Genomic DNA, 12,112 nt, shown 5'->3' on the forward strand with positions numbered 1-12,112 from the left:
TCACTTGCTGCAGTTTAACCGGCAGGTAGAGAATCGTCCCGTCAAAGGCGGTGACATCTCCGGTGACAGACTGATGGTCTTTCAGCATACCGAGCCGCATGCTTCGGCACTCCACAGCGGGGCTGGCCGACGAGGCAAAACAGGCGTATTTAGTTTCGAGGGAGAAGCCAATACCCCAAGTACAGTCAGTCATGCTTGTAACCGCTGCCCCATCTAGTGGATGTACTAAAAAAGGTGAACATGGAAAATTGCGTTCACCCCTTTACCTTCTTAATAATAATTATTATTATTACGGTACTCGTTAAATGACTACTACTGTACTAAGGGCTGGGGTGGAAACAGGCAAATTGGGTTGGACCCGGTCCCCGTCCCACGTGGGGCTCACCGTCTCGCTCCCCGTTTTACTGAGGCCCAGAGAAGTGAAGGGACTTGGCCAAGGTCACACAGCAGACAAGTGGAGCCGGGATTAGGATCCGTGACCTTCTGACAACCAGGCCCGTGCTCTATCCATTACGTCCTTGAGGCCTCCTCACAGTCACCAAGGAGTTCCCTCGGTGTGTTCATTGTAAATCGTTTCAGGAGGGCTCCTTATGAGCCCTTGGTGCCTATTGGGCATCTGAAGCAATGGGCCCAGGGCTTCCTGAGCCGGACTGGCAGCTCTGTTCCCTCCGCTAACTCGAGAGTGACGAGTCAGAGCTGATGAGACCCAAATTAGGGGCCTTCTGATCTACTGCCTCTTTGAAGCTTTTCCCTCCCAGACCTCATCCTCCCTTCTCCCCGCCACCCACAATCCCTACCCCCTTCTGCCCTCATGCTCCCATTGAAGAGTTGGCATCTCTGAGCACTCCTCTACTGTACTACCAGGCTTATAGCCAAGTGATGGTAACACGTAAGGTCAGAAAGAAGGCCAACAAGGTCGAGGCTGGATCGAGATACGAAAGGCAGATACCGGGTGATAGTTAAGGGCTGCAAGAAAGAGCCTCATATCCCCCAAAGATGGTTTCCTATAGCAGGAGTACTGTGAAGGATGAGAAAAGGTTTTCATCTCTCTTCTGTGCGGCATCACAACCACACAATCCCCTGCCTTCCTAAATGGCTCAATTGCTTCAAGAGCCTTTTGCGATGGAACGTGAAGAAGAGCATTAAGAGTGACAAAAACAGAGAAAGGTACCTAAACAGGGAAGAGGGCATCAGGAAAAGGTTCCAGCCCCGTTTTCGTCAGATTTGCTAAATGATTACAAGTCACTCAACTTTGTGCATTCATTCAATCCTTCAATCGTATTTTCTGAGCACTTCCTGTGCACAGACCACTGTAATATGTGCTTGAGAGAGTACAATAAAACAATTAACAAACACATTCCCTGCCCACACAAGCTTACATTCTAGAGGGGGAGAGAGTAATATGAATATATAAATTACAGGTATGTACATAAGAATTACAGGTATGTACATAAGTGCTATGGGGCTGGGAGCTGGGGATGAATAAAGGGAGCAAGTCAGGGTGACACAGAAGGGAGTGGGAGAAGAGAAAAGGAGGGCTAGGGAAGAAAAAGATATAATGGCTCCCGTCCTCCCCTTTAGTTCCTGAGAACATCTTGAGGGTGGATGTTAAACTTCTTGCAAAATTAAGTAAAGTGTGGAAATGAATAACAGTAGGGCTGTCGAAACAGTACAAGTTACAAGATACATTTACTGATTCTTAAAAAAAATAATAATGATCAAGCACTGGTTTCTATTTCTCTTACTCCGCAGTGTAACCTAAAACCTGTGGCAGAGGAAGGCTGAGGGGAGCCGCCCAGTCCGCCCGGCATCATTTTCTCAAACTGTGACTCTCAAAAGAGGGATGAGCGAACAGAAACACCTGCTCCTACCTGAAAGTCACGTGGTACTGGTACACAGCCTCATTCTGACAGTGTATTTTGATTAGGTTCAGTCCGAGGGGGTTGGATGTTCCCTTACATCCATGTTTTTTAAGGGCCTGCCTGGAAAAAAGCCAAAGAGAAATCACAGTAACGACAAAAGGCGGGCTTGGTCTTTCCCGATCTGGCTCAGTCATACACCAGCCGCGGTCGGGGGGATCCAGACTCATGCTTCTAGGCTGAGACTGGAGGCCTCCTCCTCTGTCCTTCACTCCTTCTCATTTGGTGAGGCAGAGTCCTCTACGCCTTTCCCATTTCCACCAAAGAAATGATGGGGTTTCCGTGCATCCACTACCAAGGAAACGCTAAAAAGACGGATCTATACAGTATGCTCCCTTACCTAATTTCTTCCCTTCTGCTGTTGCTAGGGCCCTAGCCCACGTTCTCTAATTTGAACGAAAACGGTAGGCAAGGCGGCACCATGACAGAAATGGACGCAGGGACAGATCGCCCACTCCCAACTCACCATACAGGGTGCGTCTCTATGCTCTCAACTCATTCTGGAAGGGGAGTGGAAGGGTGGCAGGTTTCAACTTGAATTTCTTGTCTATTCCCTCCACTCCTACCAAGCCACCTTCTTCTTTAGCCAGGCTTGCAGGGAAAAACATGGAGGGGAGGGAAGGGAATGGAGGAAAGGAGGGAGGGAATAGAGAAACCCCTTCTTTTCCACCGCCAATAATAATAATAGTAATAATAATTATTATTATGGTATCTGTTAAGCTTTTTCTATGTACCAGGCACTGTACTAAGCGCTGGGGTGGATACAAGCAAATTGAGTCGTAGACAAGCAAATTGGGTCGGACACAGTTCCTATACCACATGGGGCTCGGTCATTTCATGTAAAATATTGTAAAGTCACGTAAAATCCCCATTTTACAGATGAGAAGCAATGTGGAAAGACCACGGGCTTGGGAGTCAGAGGTGGTAGGTTCTAATCGCGGCTCCACTGCTCATCAGCTGTGTGACTCTGGGCAAGTCACTTAACTTCTCTGTGTCTCAGTCACCTCATCTGGAAAATGGGGATGAAGACTGGGAGCCCCACGTGGGACAACCTGATTACCTTGGCTCTACCCCAGTGCTTAGAACAGGGCTTGACACCTAGTCAGCACTTAACAAATACCATCAATATTATTATCAGGAGGTAAATGAGGCCTAGAGACATGAAGTGACTTGCCCAAGGTCACGCAGCAGGCAAGTGGCAGAGCTGGGATTAGAAGTCATGCCCTTCTGATTCCCAGGCCCGTGCTTTATCCATCACATCAGCTCCCTGCATCAAAGCCCAGAAGTTTGGGGATGAATACAGGTGGTTCTCTCTTCCTGCGCAACATTGGAAGGCAGCATTATCCCAGCACTAGCACTTGCCCGGGTTCTAGGATGCTCTCCGAGGGCTTCTTTGACTTCTGCTCTAGCACAACCTTCCCCCACCCTTCACTGCCCGGGGAGAGAGTCGAATTCCATTTTGAAACCTTGTTCTGCATCCAGAACCAGGGCTGGGGGCAGGGAGGGACTCGTTCCTCAAAAAGGAGACCACCCTCCTGCGGATTATCCGGCAACCTCTGTGGCCTTTGGGGCCTGTGGTCGAACCCACTGTAAAGCGCGGAGACTGAACGCTATCGCGGCCATTATACCTGGGGCTTCCCTTTACAAACAGTCCAAGCTCCTCTTTGACGAGAACCTGTGGCACCGGTTTTGCTCATCAGAACAGTGAACATATGCCGTCCATCGAGAAGGCGGTCCAATATGGAGGCAGCCAAGAGGCCTACCGACCCTTTCAAAACTACCTCAAGCAATGCTCCTTACTTACGTCTTCTCTTTCTCTTCAAGGGGCTTGGCTGGATGACTCTCTAGATACGGTAGGTGGGAGGATTGGGGTCGGGGCAGCAGTAACGGTGTAGAAGTCAAAGAAGGCATAAAGATGTCATTGTGGATTTTAGGAGACGCTCTGCCTAATCCGACCGTCGCTCTTCCAGGAGGGAGCCAAGGAACACCCTTGTCTCCGCGTCCGAGAATCCTGAATTGAAGAAGGTCAAATAAAAAGGAGAGAAGTCACCGCTGTCCTTTCTCCTCCCTTTGCTTCCGGCTCAAAAATCTCCTCTGGAGGCACCTGCAAAGACAGCTAAATGAGAGTGTCACAGAGTTACCCGTCAGTGCAGCACGATGCACCATTCTGGGCCCTTCGGAAGTTACCCACGTGACCTCTTTCCGGGGTCAAGGTATGTAAAATAACCCAGCCCTTACAGCAGTGCGGGGCACATAGTGCTTAACAAATACCACAGTTATTATAATACCACTTTTGAGCATTATTAAGAGGCAACTATGTGCAAACACTGTACTAAGTGCTGGAGGTACAGTATAAGGGAATCACCCACATAGGGCTCACGCCGTAATTGGGAGGGAGAACAGGTATTCAATCCCCGGGTTACAGATGAAAAAAATGAGGTATAGCAGAGTTCAGCGACCTGCCTAAGGCCACACAGCGGGCCAGTGGCAGAGGGGAAATTAGAACTCAGGTCTCTTGACTCCCTGGCCTATGCTCACTCCACTAGGCCAAGCCCGACTCCACCTCCTTCCTGCACCCTTCTGTCCCATGTCCCTGCACGCCCAACTCGCTCCCCGTGCCCCCGGCTAGTCTCCACACACTTATGAACAAACTTTCAGACATTTCTATTTGATTATTCAGTTACTGATTCAGCCACTTCATCCTGATATAGCTGTATTGCTTCCAACTCTGTCTTTGCTCTTCCTTCAATAGGTGTCAACTCCGGTAGGTAGCACGATCAGGTTCGCCACCCCCAGCAATTTCCGATGTTAGTTTTTCCTACCTCTTGGAGCGGGGAAGGAGCTGGCGGTGAAGCCACCATGGGATTCTACTCCTCACCCCTTCAGGGCAAGACAGGGTGTCTGGCCTGGGGATCTCTGGGAGGGAGCCAACCCCTTCGTGTCATTCCCTCTGTGGCTAGCTGCCCTCCCTTCCCACCTCCCACAGGTCCGCTACCGGCACTGAGCGGTAACGGTGCCGAAAGTAGGCCAGCCACGGCGGAACTGCTCACGGCGGGTGGGCGGCACACTGGGAAGGGGACGGGGCTCCGGCCTTGCCTGGGCAAATGAAGGGGTGTTGGCATCGGTGGCGGAAGATGCTACTTTTCTGGTTCTTGACACGGTTGGGCCAGGCAGTTCCCTGCTCCCCTCACTAGGGCCCTGCGAGGAGGGGTCATCTACCCCCTGACGCTGGCCCGGATGGCTCACGGGTTTGGAGGGGCCCAGCGACCTGGGTAATGACCCTCAGCTGCGGTGCTGGGCCGCTTCCACAGCGGCTACGACCGACACGCTGCTCAGCCTCCCAGAACCAATGCTGCTCGAGGATGCCCGTGGTTTTGTGGCAGTGCCCGCCGGGCAGGCAGCTCTCCTCCCGCCTCCCACTTAGGGAACTAGAGCAGGGAAACCAGAAATGGCTATTTAGCCCAGTGTATCCTGACAGCCCCACAGGGTCATCCTCTGCTCACTCTTCCCTGAGCTGCCTATGCAGAAAGGCCAAGGCAAGTACCATTTTTCTCTTCTATCCCTTTTCCTCTTCCTCCTTTCTTCTTCACAAACCACCTTCACGCTCCCTACGAAAAATGGGCATCCCTGCTTCCTCCTGCTCACACGACTTGTACATATTTTTTTGTCTGTCTCCTGCATTGATTGGAAGCTTCCTAACAGCTCCCGGTTTCCTGCTGCTGCTGAACTCCCCCAAGTGCTTAATACAGTGCATCCCCCTTAGAAGGCGCTCAGTCGATACTACAGATCCATCGATTGGTGTTCCGAATCTAGCCTCTTGGCCGATTTTTTTTTTTCTGCAGCTCCAACGCTGCTGGGTCTCAGAGGGGTCCCGGCTACTCCGCTGCTACTGTCCCTGCCTTTCTGGCTTGCGAAAGTTGGCCGGGGAGAGGGAGAGATCGAGCCTTTTCCCCACTCCCCCTTCTCCGCCTCCACCACAGCCCCCTACCCCCTACCCCCAGTCCGGCCCAGTTCCCTGGCTTTGTAACCCTGGGAGGTGGACGGCCAGCTGGAGAAATGCCTGGGGGGGGTTGGAGGAGAAATGAAGGGGAGTCCTGGCAAGAGCGGGGAGGCCCCAAGGGAATCCGGCAGCGTTGGAACTGGGAAAAAAAAATCAATCAGTTAAGAGAATAGACTTAGAAGAGAGAGGCCGGGGTGGGGAGGAGTAGCCAAAAGCTGCGGGAATGAGGAACGAGGAGCTACTTTCCTGGCAGATTCACACAAGTAGAGACCCAAGCAGCCCTCACTTTGACAAGAAGTGGTCTCTGCCGGGCAGATGCGAAGCCAGTCATAGAAGGCAACTCCTAAAGAAAAAGGGAGAGGACTCCTCCATCGCACGATGGCAGAGAGTCATCACCACCTGAAATCGATCCAATGACAGCATCACCGAGCCCCTGTGTGCAGAACGCTGCACGAAGCATGTGGGAGAGTACAAGTAAGACAGAAGACATGATCCCTGCCCTCAAGGAGTTCACTATCTAACAGGGGAGAGAGACATAAAACACATTTACAGACAGGAGGAGGAAGAAAATGGAAAGGTAAACAACTGGATGAGTACGAGCTTGAACAGTAGAGTCGCCGTGTTCAAAAGTGCTGCAGGTGGTGGTAGCTGGGGAGAAGAAATACCAATCAGGTAGGGAATGCTCACTAACAGTACTCATATTCCAGGCAGCCCTTGGTTTGGGATCGCCCGAAACGTTTACCGACTCTGTTGCACTGCACTCTCCCAAGTGCCGAGTACAGTGCTCTGCACAGAGTAAGCGCTCAATAAATACCATTGATTGAAGTGGTGTTGGAAAGCGCTCCCAACATCTCTGGATTCAAAGCACTGCAAGTTTTGGGCATCGAATCCAACTTTGGGACTCCAGACCCCCGGCTCTGCAGCCTGAGGGCGTGCGGGCCACGAGTCCATGGAGGGGGCCGGCTGCTTCCTCAGGAGCTGCTAATAGGGATAAGATTCCTGGGAAACCAACGGCCAGGGCTCTTGAGAAGACTCCAGTTAAGAACCCTGCAAAAGGTCCCTCCAAATCACCTCAAAGCTCCCTGGCAACTTTACGCAATCGGATACACTCATGAGCTTGTTTTGGGTTATTGTTAAATGGTGGGAAAGGGGATATAAGTTCTCTGCATGTTTTAACTCATTTGTAGTAGATGGGGGTAATACACACTGACCAACGGTACTGAACTGTATTTCCCTACATACTGTGTTTTTTGAGTTTCGATATGATTTTTAAATCAAAAGGATTACTTTTCCACTACACAATGAATTAATGTAGCTACATGACTCGTCTTTCACTGAGTACCCAATCCTGGGGCATTTTAATAAAAAAGGCCAGTTGGTCTTGGTTCTTGAACTAACCCCCCATTTATAACATTGTACCTGCGAGAAAACCGGTCCCCAGTCCAGTGTTTTCCGTAACCAACTGCGGCATCTTCCTGTGTACATGCTCCTTTCCCGTTTCTCAGCCCACAGACTCCAGGCATCTCTCAGAATTGCTGCCGAGGCTCCAAGGCAACCAGAAAGTCATTCTGCGACGGAGCTTTACATGCAAAGACAACTGCCTTGCTCACCTGCTCCGGCCAAGCGAGACGATCCTGCTGTCGCCAGCTGCCACCGCTGCGGGCACGGAGAAGGGTGGCTCCCTCGGAAGCTCTTTTTCATCCTTGGACTCCTGGGCACATTGCAGGCCTCTACCCAAAATGCCTCTCCCTGTAAAGGAACGTCAAATCCTGTCAAGATCTCTAAGCTCCTGCTATTTTTTAACTGTTGAATGAGAATTTCCTTCTACGGCCGATTGGATCCTGGTTTGGGGCTATGCATCTGCCCTCCCCAACTTTGAGGCCGGAAAGCATGTCTAGATTGACTTCTGTCTAGTTTGCCAGCCCCTGGGTTAGGGCTTTGCATATTACAGGTGCTCAGGAAATGTTGGTAATAACAAGTGGTACTGACAGTTGGTAAAGCAAGATATTTATATGGATGAAGAAAACCTCAAATAGAACGATCCTGTACAGCACAATCTGGTCCAGATTCCATCTGGGTCACCCCAGGCATCCTTAGGGAGAAGAGGGGAGGGTGTGGGGGCGAAGAGGGATATATAAAAAAAAAAAACCAGGGGGAAGCGGGGGAGAGCGGGGAAGTGCGGCTCGAAAGGCCTCTCGATGAAACGCTCGGCCATTTACTCTGCCACGTTTGCTCATTTCTATCTTCCCAACGCTCCCCTGCCACCTCAGGCCCCGCTCGTGAGAGAGTTGAGAACTTTACGTTCTTTCATTTCCATGCCAAGTGGCCCTCGCTGAGGCCTGGGCCCAAGCTACACTGGCTGCACAAAAGGCAGTTGGCACGTCTAGGTGAAGCGAGAGCGAGCAAACCGCTCTCATTTCTCTGGCCAGTTCCTCTCTTACCTAACGTCGGGATCCCTCGTCCTAATGGGGCCCGAGGCACCGTCTCAAACCCCAGCCCACGGAAGAGAGAGGACAAGCCCGCAGTCTTCTCCTGGAAAAAAACCAAAGGATAAACAGCTATCATTCCATTGAAGGCGTTTTACGATCTGGAAGGACGGCAGTGGGATTTCAGGCAGATCAGGCATTCTATCTCCTGTTTGCCGTGCTGGCAGTGGAAGTAACTAACGGTTAAAAGCGTTTTAAAGGAGAGGCAGTCTGATGGAGAGCACTGAGCCGAGGATGAGGAAACTTGGAACCCACTTCTGGCTCTCCCATTGATTTGGGAAAGTTATTTTACTTCTCTGAACCTCAGATCTCTATGGGAAAAAGAGGCACAATACCAACTGCTCTCTTCTCATTGCCCAGAGGCCAGATGGAAAAAAAATATGTGCAAAATGCTTTGAGTTACTCGGGGAAGGGAAGAAGATAAACACAGACCACATTGTCATTGGCACATTTTCGGAATCTTTGCCATCGCGAAAATTGACCGTACTACTGAGCACAGGGAAAAAGTTTCTGGCATTTGGTGGCAGCTTTTCAGCCAAACTGTATTTTCTAAACACACCAGAGAGAGCTTTGATTTTTTTTTTTTAATTACAATTCCTCCCCTCTGCAAGCTTTTCCTGGAGCAGCCTGGACTTCAAGTCTCAGGTTACGTGCACTCTTACTGCTGCCTGTGAGGGCCAACAACCGGAGCCACATAAATCTGAAGACCGTTACTAACGCAGACTAAAGCAGTTCGTTTGGATAAAAACCAGAAATCCCTGGCAAGTGTTTACCTTCTTGCTTAACTACTATACATCTGACCTGTTCTCACTAAATAATATTACAGCTAAGAATCGGGTTTGGCCGGAAAGGGTAAATCTCTATTTCCCTGAGCTTGTTTGATAGGCGACAACCCCGCAAAATACCCAGAGGAGCGATAAGGGACGGTTTACAAATCAAACCAAGCTGGACTTGGCTAATCAGGAACCAAACGCGTCATAATTAATAATAATAATCAAAATGGTATTTGTTAGGAGTTTACTATGGGTCAAGAAGCGTATTAGGCACTGGGGAAGATATAAGATAATTGGGTCAAACACAGTCCCTTCCCAAAGAGGAGGTTACTGAATCCCCGTTTTACAGACGAGGCAACTGAGGCACAGAGAAGTTAGGTGACTTGCCCAGAGTCGGGCAGCATGGTATGTGGCAGAGCCGCGATTTGAACCCGGGTCTTCTGTCTCTCAGGACCGTGCTCTTCCCACTTGACCGCACCGCTTCAGAGGAGTGGCAGTAGCGACTCTGGCGTTCTTTTTCTCGTGGGTTTAAAAAAGGCGGGGCTGGGGAGGAAGGCGGAGAAAGGCTGAGGTGACCTGGGGTAAATAATGTGAAAGCTGGGGCTGCAGAAACAGCAGGAAACGTGACAGTTAAAGTAGCCAGAGGGAGCCGTGCAGCGGACGGGATTTGGGAAGAGAGAAGCAGAAGGGATGCCAACCTCTCCCGGCCTCCTCCTGATTCCGCCGGTCTCTCTCCCTGTCCTCCCTGACAAGCCGGGTGAAGACCCTCCCTGACCTCCCTCTCCTCCCGTCCCCGCCAGTCAGGTCTCCCTCCGACTGCTCATCTCCAGCCCTTCCGGCGCACCTCGGAGGGAACGGGGGGAGAGATACGGCTTGGTCAGAATTTCGGATGACCAACCCACAGCCTCGTTGGGTTAATACAGTAGAGGAGACTAGCGTAAAGAGCCACGCCAAAGGAATCGGGCTGACACAGTGGCCCCATCCCCCACGCCCGTGTTGACGTTTTAGTTAGAGGCAAGATTTACCGCTGACACCACAAAAAGAGGCTTGCAGCTAAAACAGGAATGCTTAGAAAGCAGAGCGAGGCCTCGCCTGTCCTCCCTTTGTAGCATTTCCTCTTAAGGAAGCTGGAGGGGGACCAAAGGAAATAGCCATAAGGAAATGCATTTCCTTAGCCACCAAGTTCGGGAGGCATTTTACCGTTTGTGAGTCATCTCCAGGATCCAAAAAACACGTAAACCAACCCGGAGGTAGCTGGCAACGTCTACGTTGCTTGGCTGGGTTCTTACCTGAGGCGTCGGCCCACGCTTGGGGGTGAGAGTCGAAGAGCCCGCGGAGAGCTCTGCCCTGCCCAGAGCCACCCCCTGGGCTGTTGGAGCCTGTGCCAGAGATCCTGGCATCCGTACACCGGCAGGCAGATGGGAAAGGGCACTGCCCCTGAATGAAGGTCTCAAAGGATCCATTGGAGGCTGTGGACGAGACTGATTTGAAAAGCGTTCCGGTTACTCATCTGTCACTACTCCGAAGAGGTGCGATGACACCTCCCCCGACGCGCCTACCTTCTCGGGCTGCCAGAATCTACTCTCTTCCTGGAATCTCCAGGTAACCTGAGTCTGCTTCTCCCCACTCTAGTCCAAACCTCCCTGGCTGTCCGGGTCACTTCTCTACAGAACTGTTCAGTCCACGTTTCCTTCCTCCTCAAGAACCTCCAGAGGTTGCCCATCCACCTCCACATCACACAGAAAATCCTTACCATCGGCATGGAAGCAATCACCCCTCCCATCTCACCTCCCTGGTTTCCTACTGCAACCCAGACTGCACATTTCACTCCACTAATACCAGCTAATTCACGGTAACTCTATCTCACTCACCCCTTGCCCACATCCTGCTTCTGGCCTGCAATGCCCTCCCTCTTCATATCCAACATCGACTGTCACCCTCTCCACCTTCAAAGCCTTATTAAATGCACACCTCCTCCAAGGGGCCTTCCCCGACTAAACCCTCATTCCTCCTCGTCCACTCCCTTCCGCATCACCCTGGTACTTGGATTTGCCCAACTAAACCCTCATTCCTCCTCTTCCATTCCCTTCCGCATCACCCTGGCACTTGGATTTGCACCCTTTACTCATCCATCCCTCAGCCCCACAGCCTACGCGTACAGATCTGTAATTTATTTACTGCCTGTCTCTTCCTCCAGACTGTAAGCTCATCGTAGGCAAGGGAACATGTCTACCAACTCTTGTGTGTGCATCTAATTATTATAATAATAATATTGGTATTTGTTAAGCGCTTACTATGTGCAGAGCACTGTTCTAAGCGCTGGGGGAGATACAGGGTAATCAGGTCGTCCCACGTGAGGCTCACAGTTAATCCCCATTTTACAGATGAGGTAACTGAGGCACAGAGAAGTTAAGTGCCTTGCCCACAGTCACACAGCTGACAAGTGGCGGAGCCGGGAGTCGAACCCATGAACTGTGACTCCGAAGCCCAGGCTCTTTCCACTGAGCCACGCTGCTTCCCTGCAATGCTGTACTATGCGATACTACAATTCCCTGCTTCCCTGTTATAAAATCTTGTAGTGGGGAGAAGCAGTTTGGTTTTGTGTGCGCTCTGCACACAGTAGGACTCAAATACAATTGATTGATCGTTTCTGGAATTCCAAACTGCTTCCCACTCCTCGTTAAGAAACCAGCCACCATTCTTCCCCTTGATTTTTGGCCCCGAATCCAAGACCCTTTCGTATTCAGTCGACCACCGGAACCAGACAGTTCTCACTACCCATCTTCGGGATAGGTACCTTCCTCCAGAGAGCTACCACTCAAGTCGAACCCCTAGCCCTGTCGAGGTTTGATTGCTTTTATCGCTCTGCTTTCCGGTCCTCTCTCCGCTCCGTTCTTCCCGCTGCCGCAAGGATCACCAAGTGTCACTCAGCAC

The 12,112-nt window shown here is 51.1% G+C and overlaps 1 protein-coding gene across 1 annotated transcript in view; it reads right to left on the reverse strand.

The window, feature by feature from the left end:
• Positions 1 to 10,649, reverse strand: part of PIWIL2 (piwi like RNA-mediated gene silencing 2) — a 46,699-nt gene extending 36,050 nt beyond the window's left edge. The window contains exons 1-6 of the mRNA XM_039912003.1: positions 10,468 to 10,649; positions 8,361 to 8,451; positions 7,530 to 7,668; positions 3,724 to 3,930; positions 1,872 to 1,982; positions 5 to 122 (exon numbers count right to left, since the gene is read on the reverse strand). Coding sequence (XP_039767937.1) covers positions 5 to 122; positions 1,872 to 1,982; positions 3,724 to 3,930; positions 7,530 to 7,668; positions 8,361 to 8,451; positions 10,468 to 10,641 — 840 coding nt within the window. The 5' untranslated portion in view covers positions 10,642 to 10,649. The remainder of the gene's footprint in view (positions 1 to 4; positions 123 to 1,871; positions 1,983 to 3,723; positions 3,931 to 7,529; positions 7,669 to 8,360; positions 8,452 to 10,467) is intronic.
• Between the last annotated feature and the right edge of the window lie 1,463 nt (positions 10,650 to 12,112).

Source organism: Ornithorhynchus anatinus, chromosome 5, assembly GCF_004115215.2.
Source record: "Ornithorhynchus anatinus isolate Pmale09 chromosome 5, mOrnAna1.pri.v4, whole genome shotgun sequence".
Taxonomy (NCBI): Eukaryota; Metazoa; Chordata; class Mammalia; order Monotremata; family Ornithorhynchidae; genus Ornithorhynchus; species Ornithorhynchus anatinus.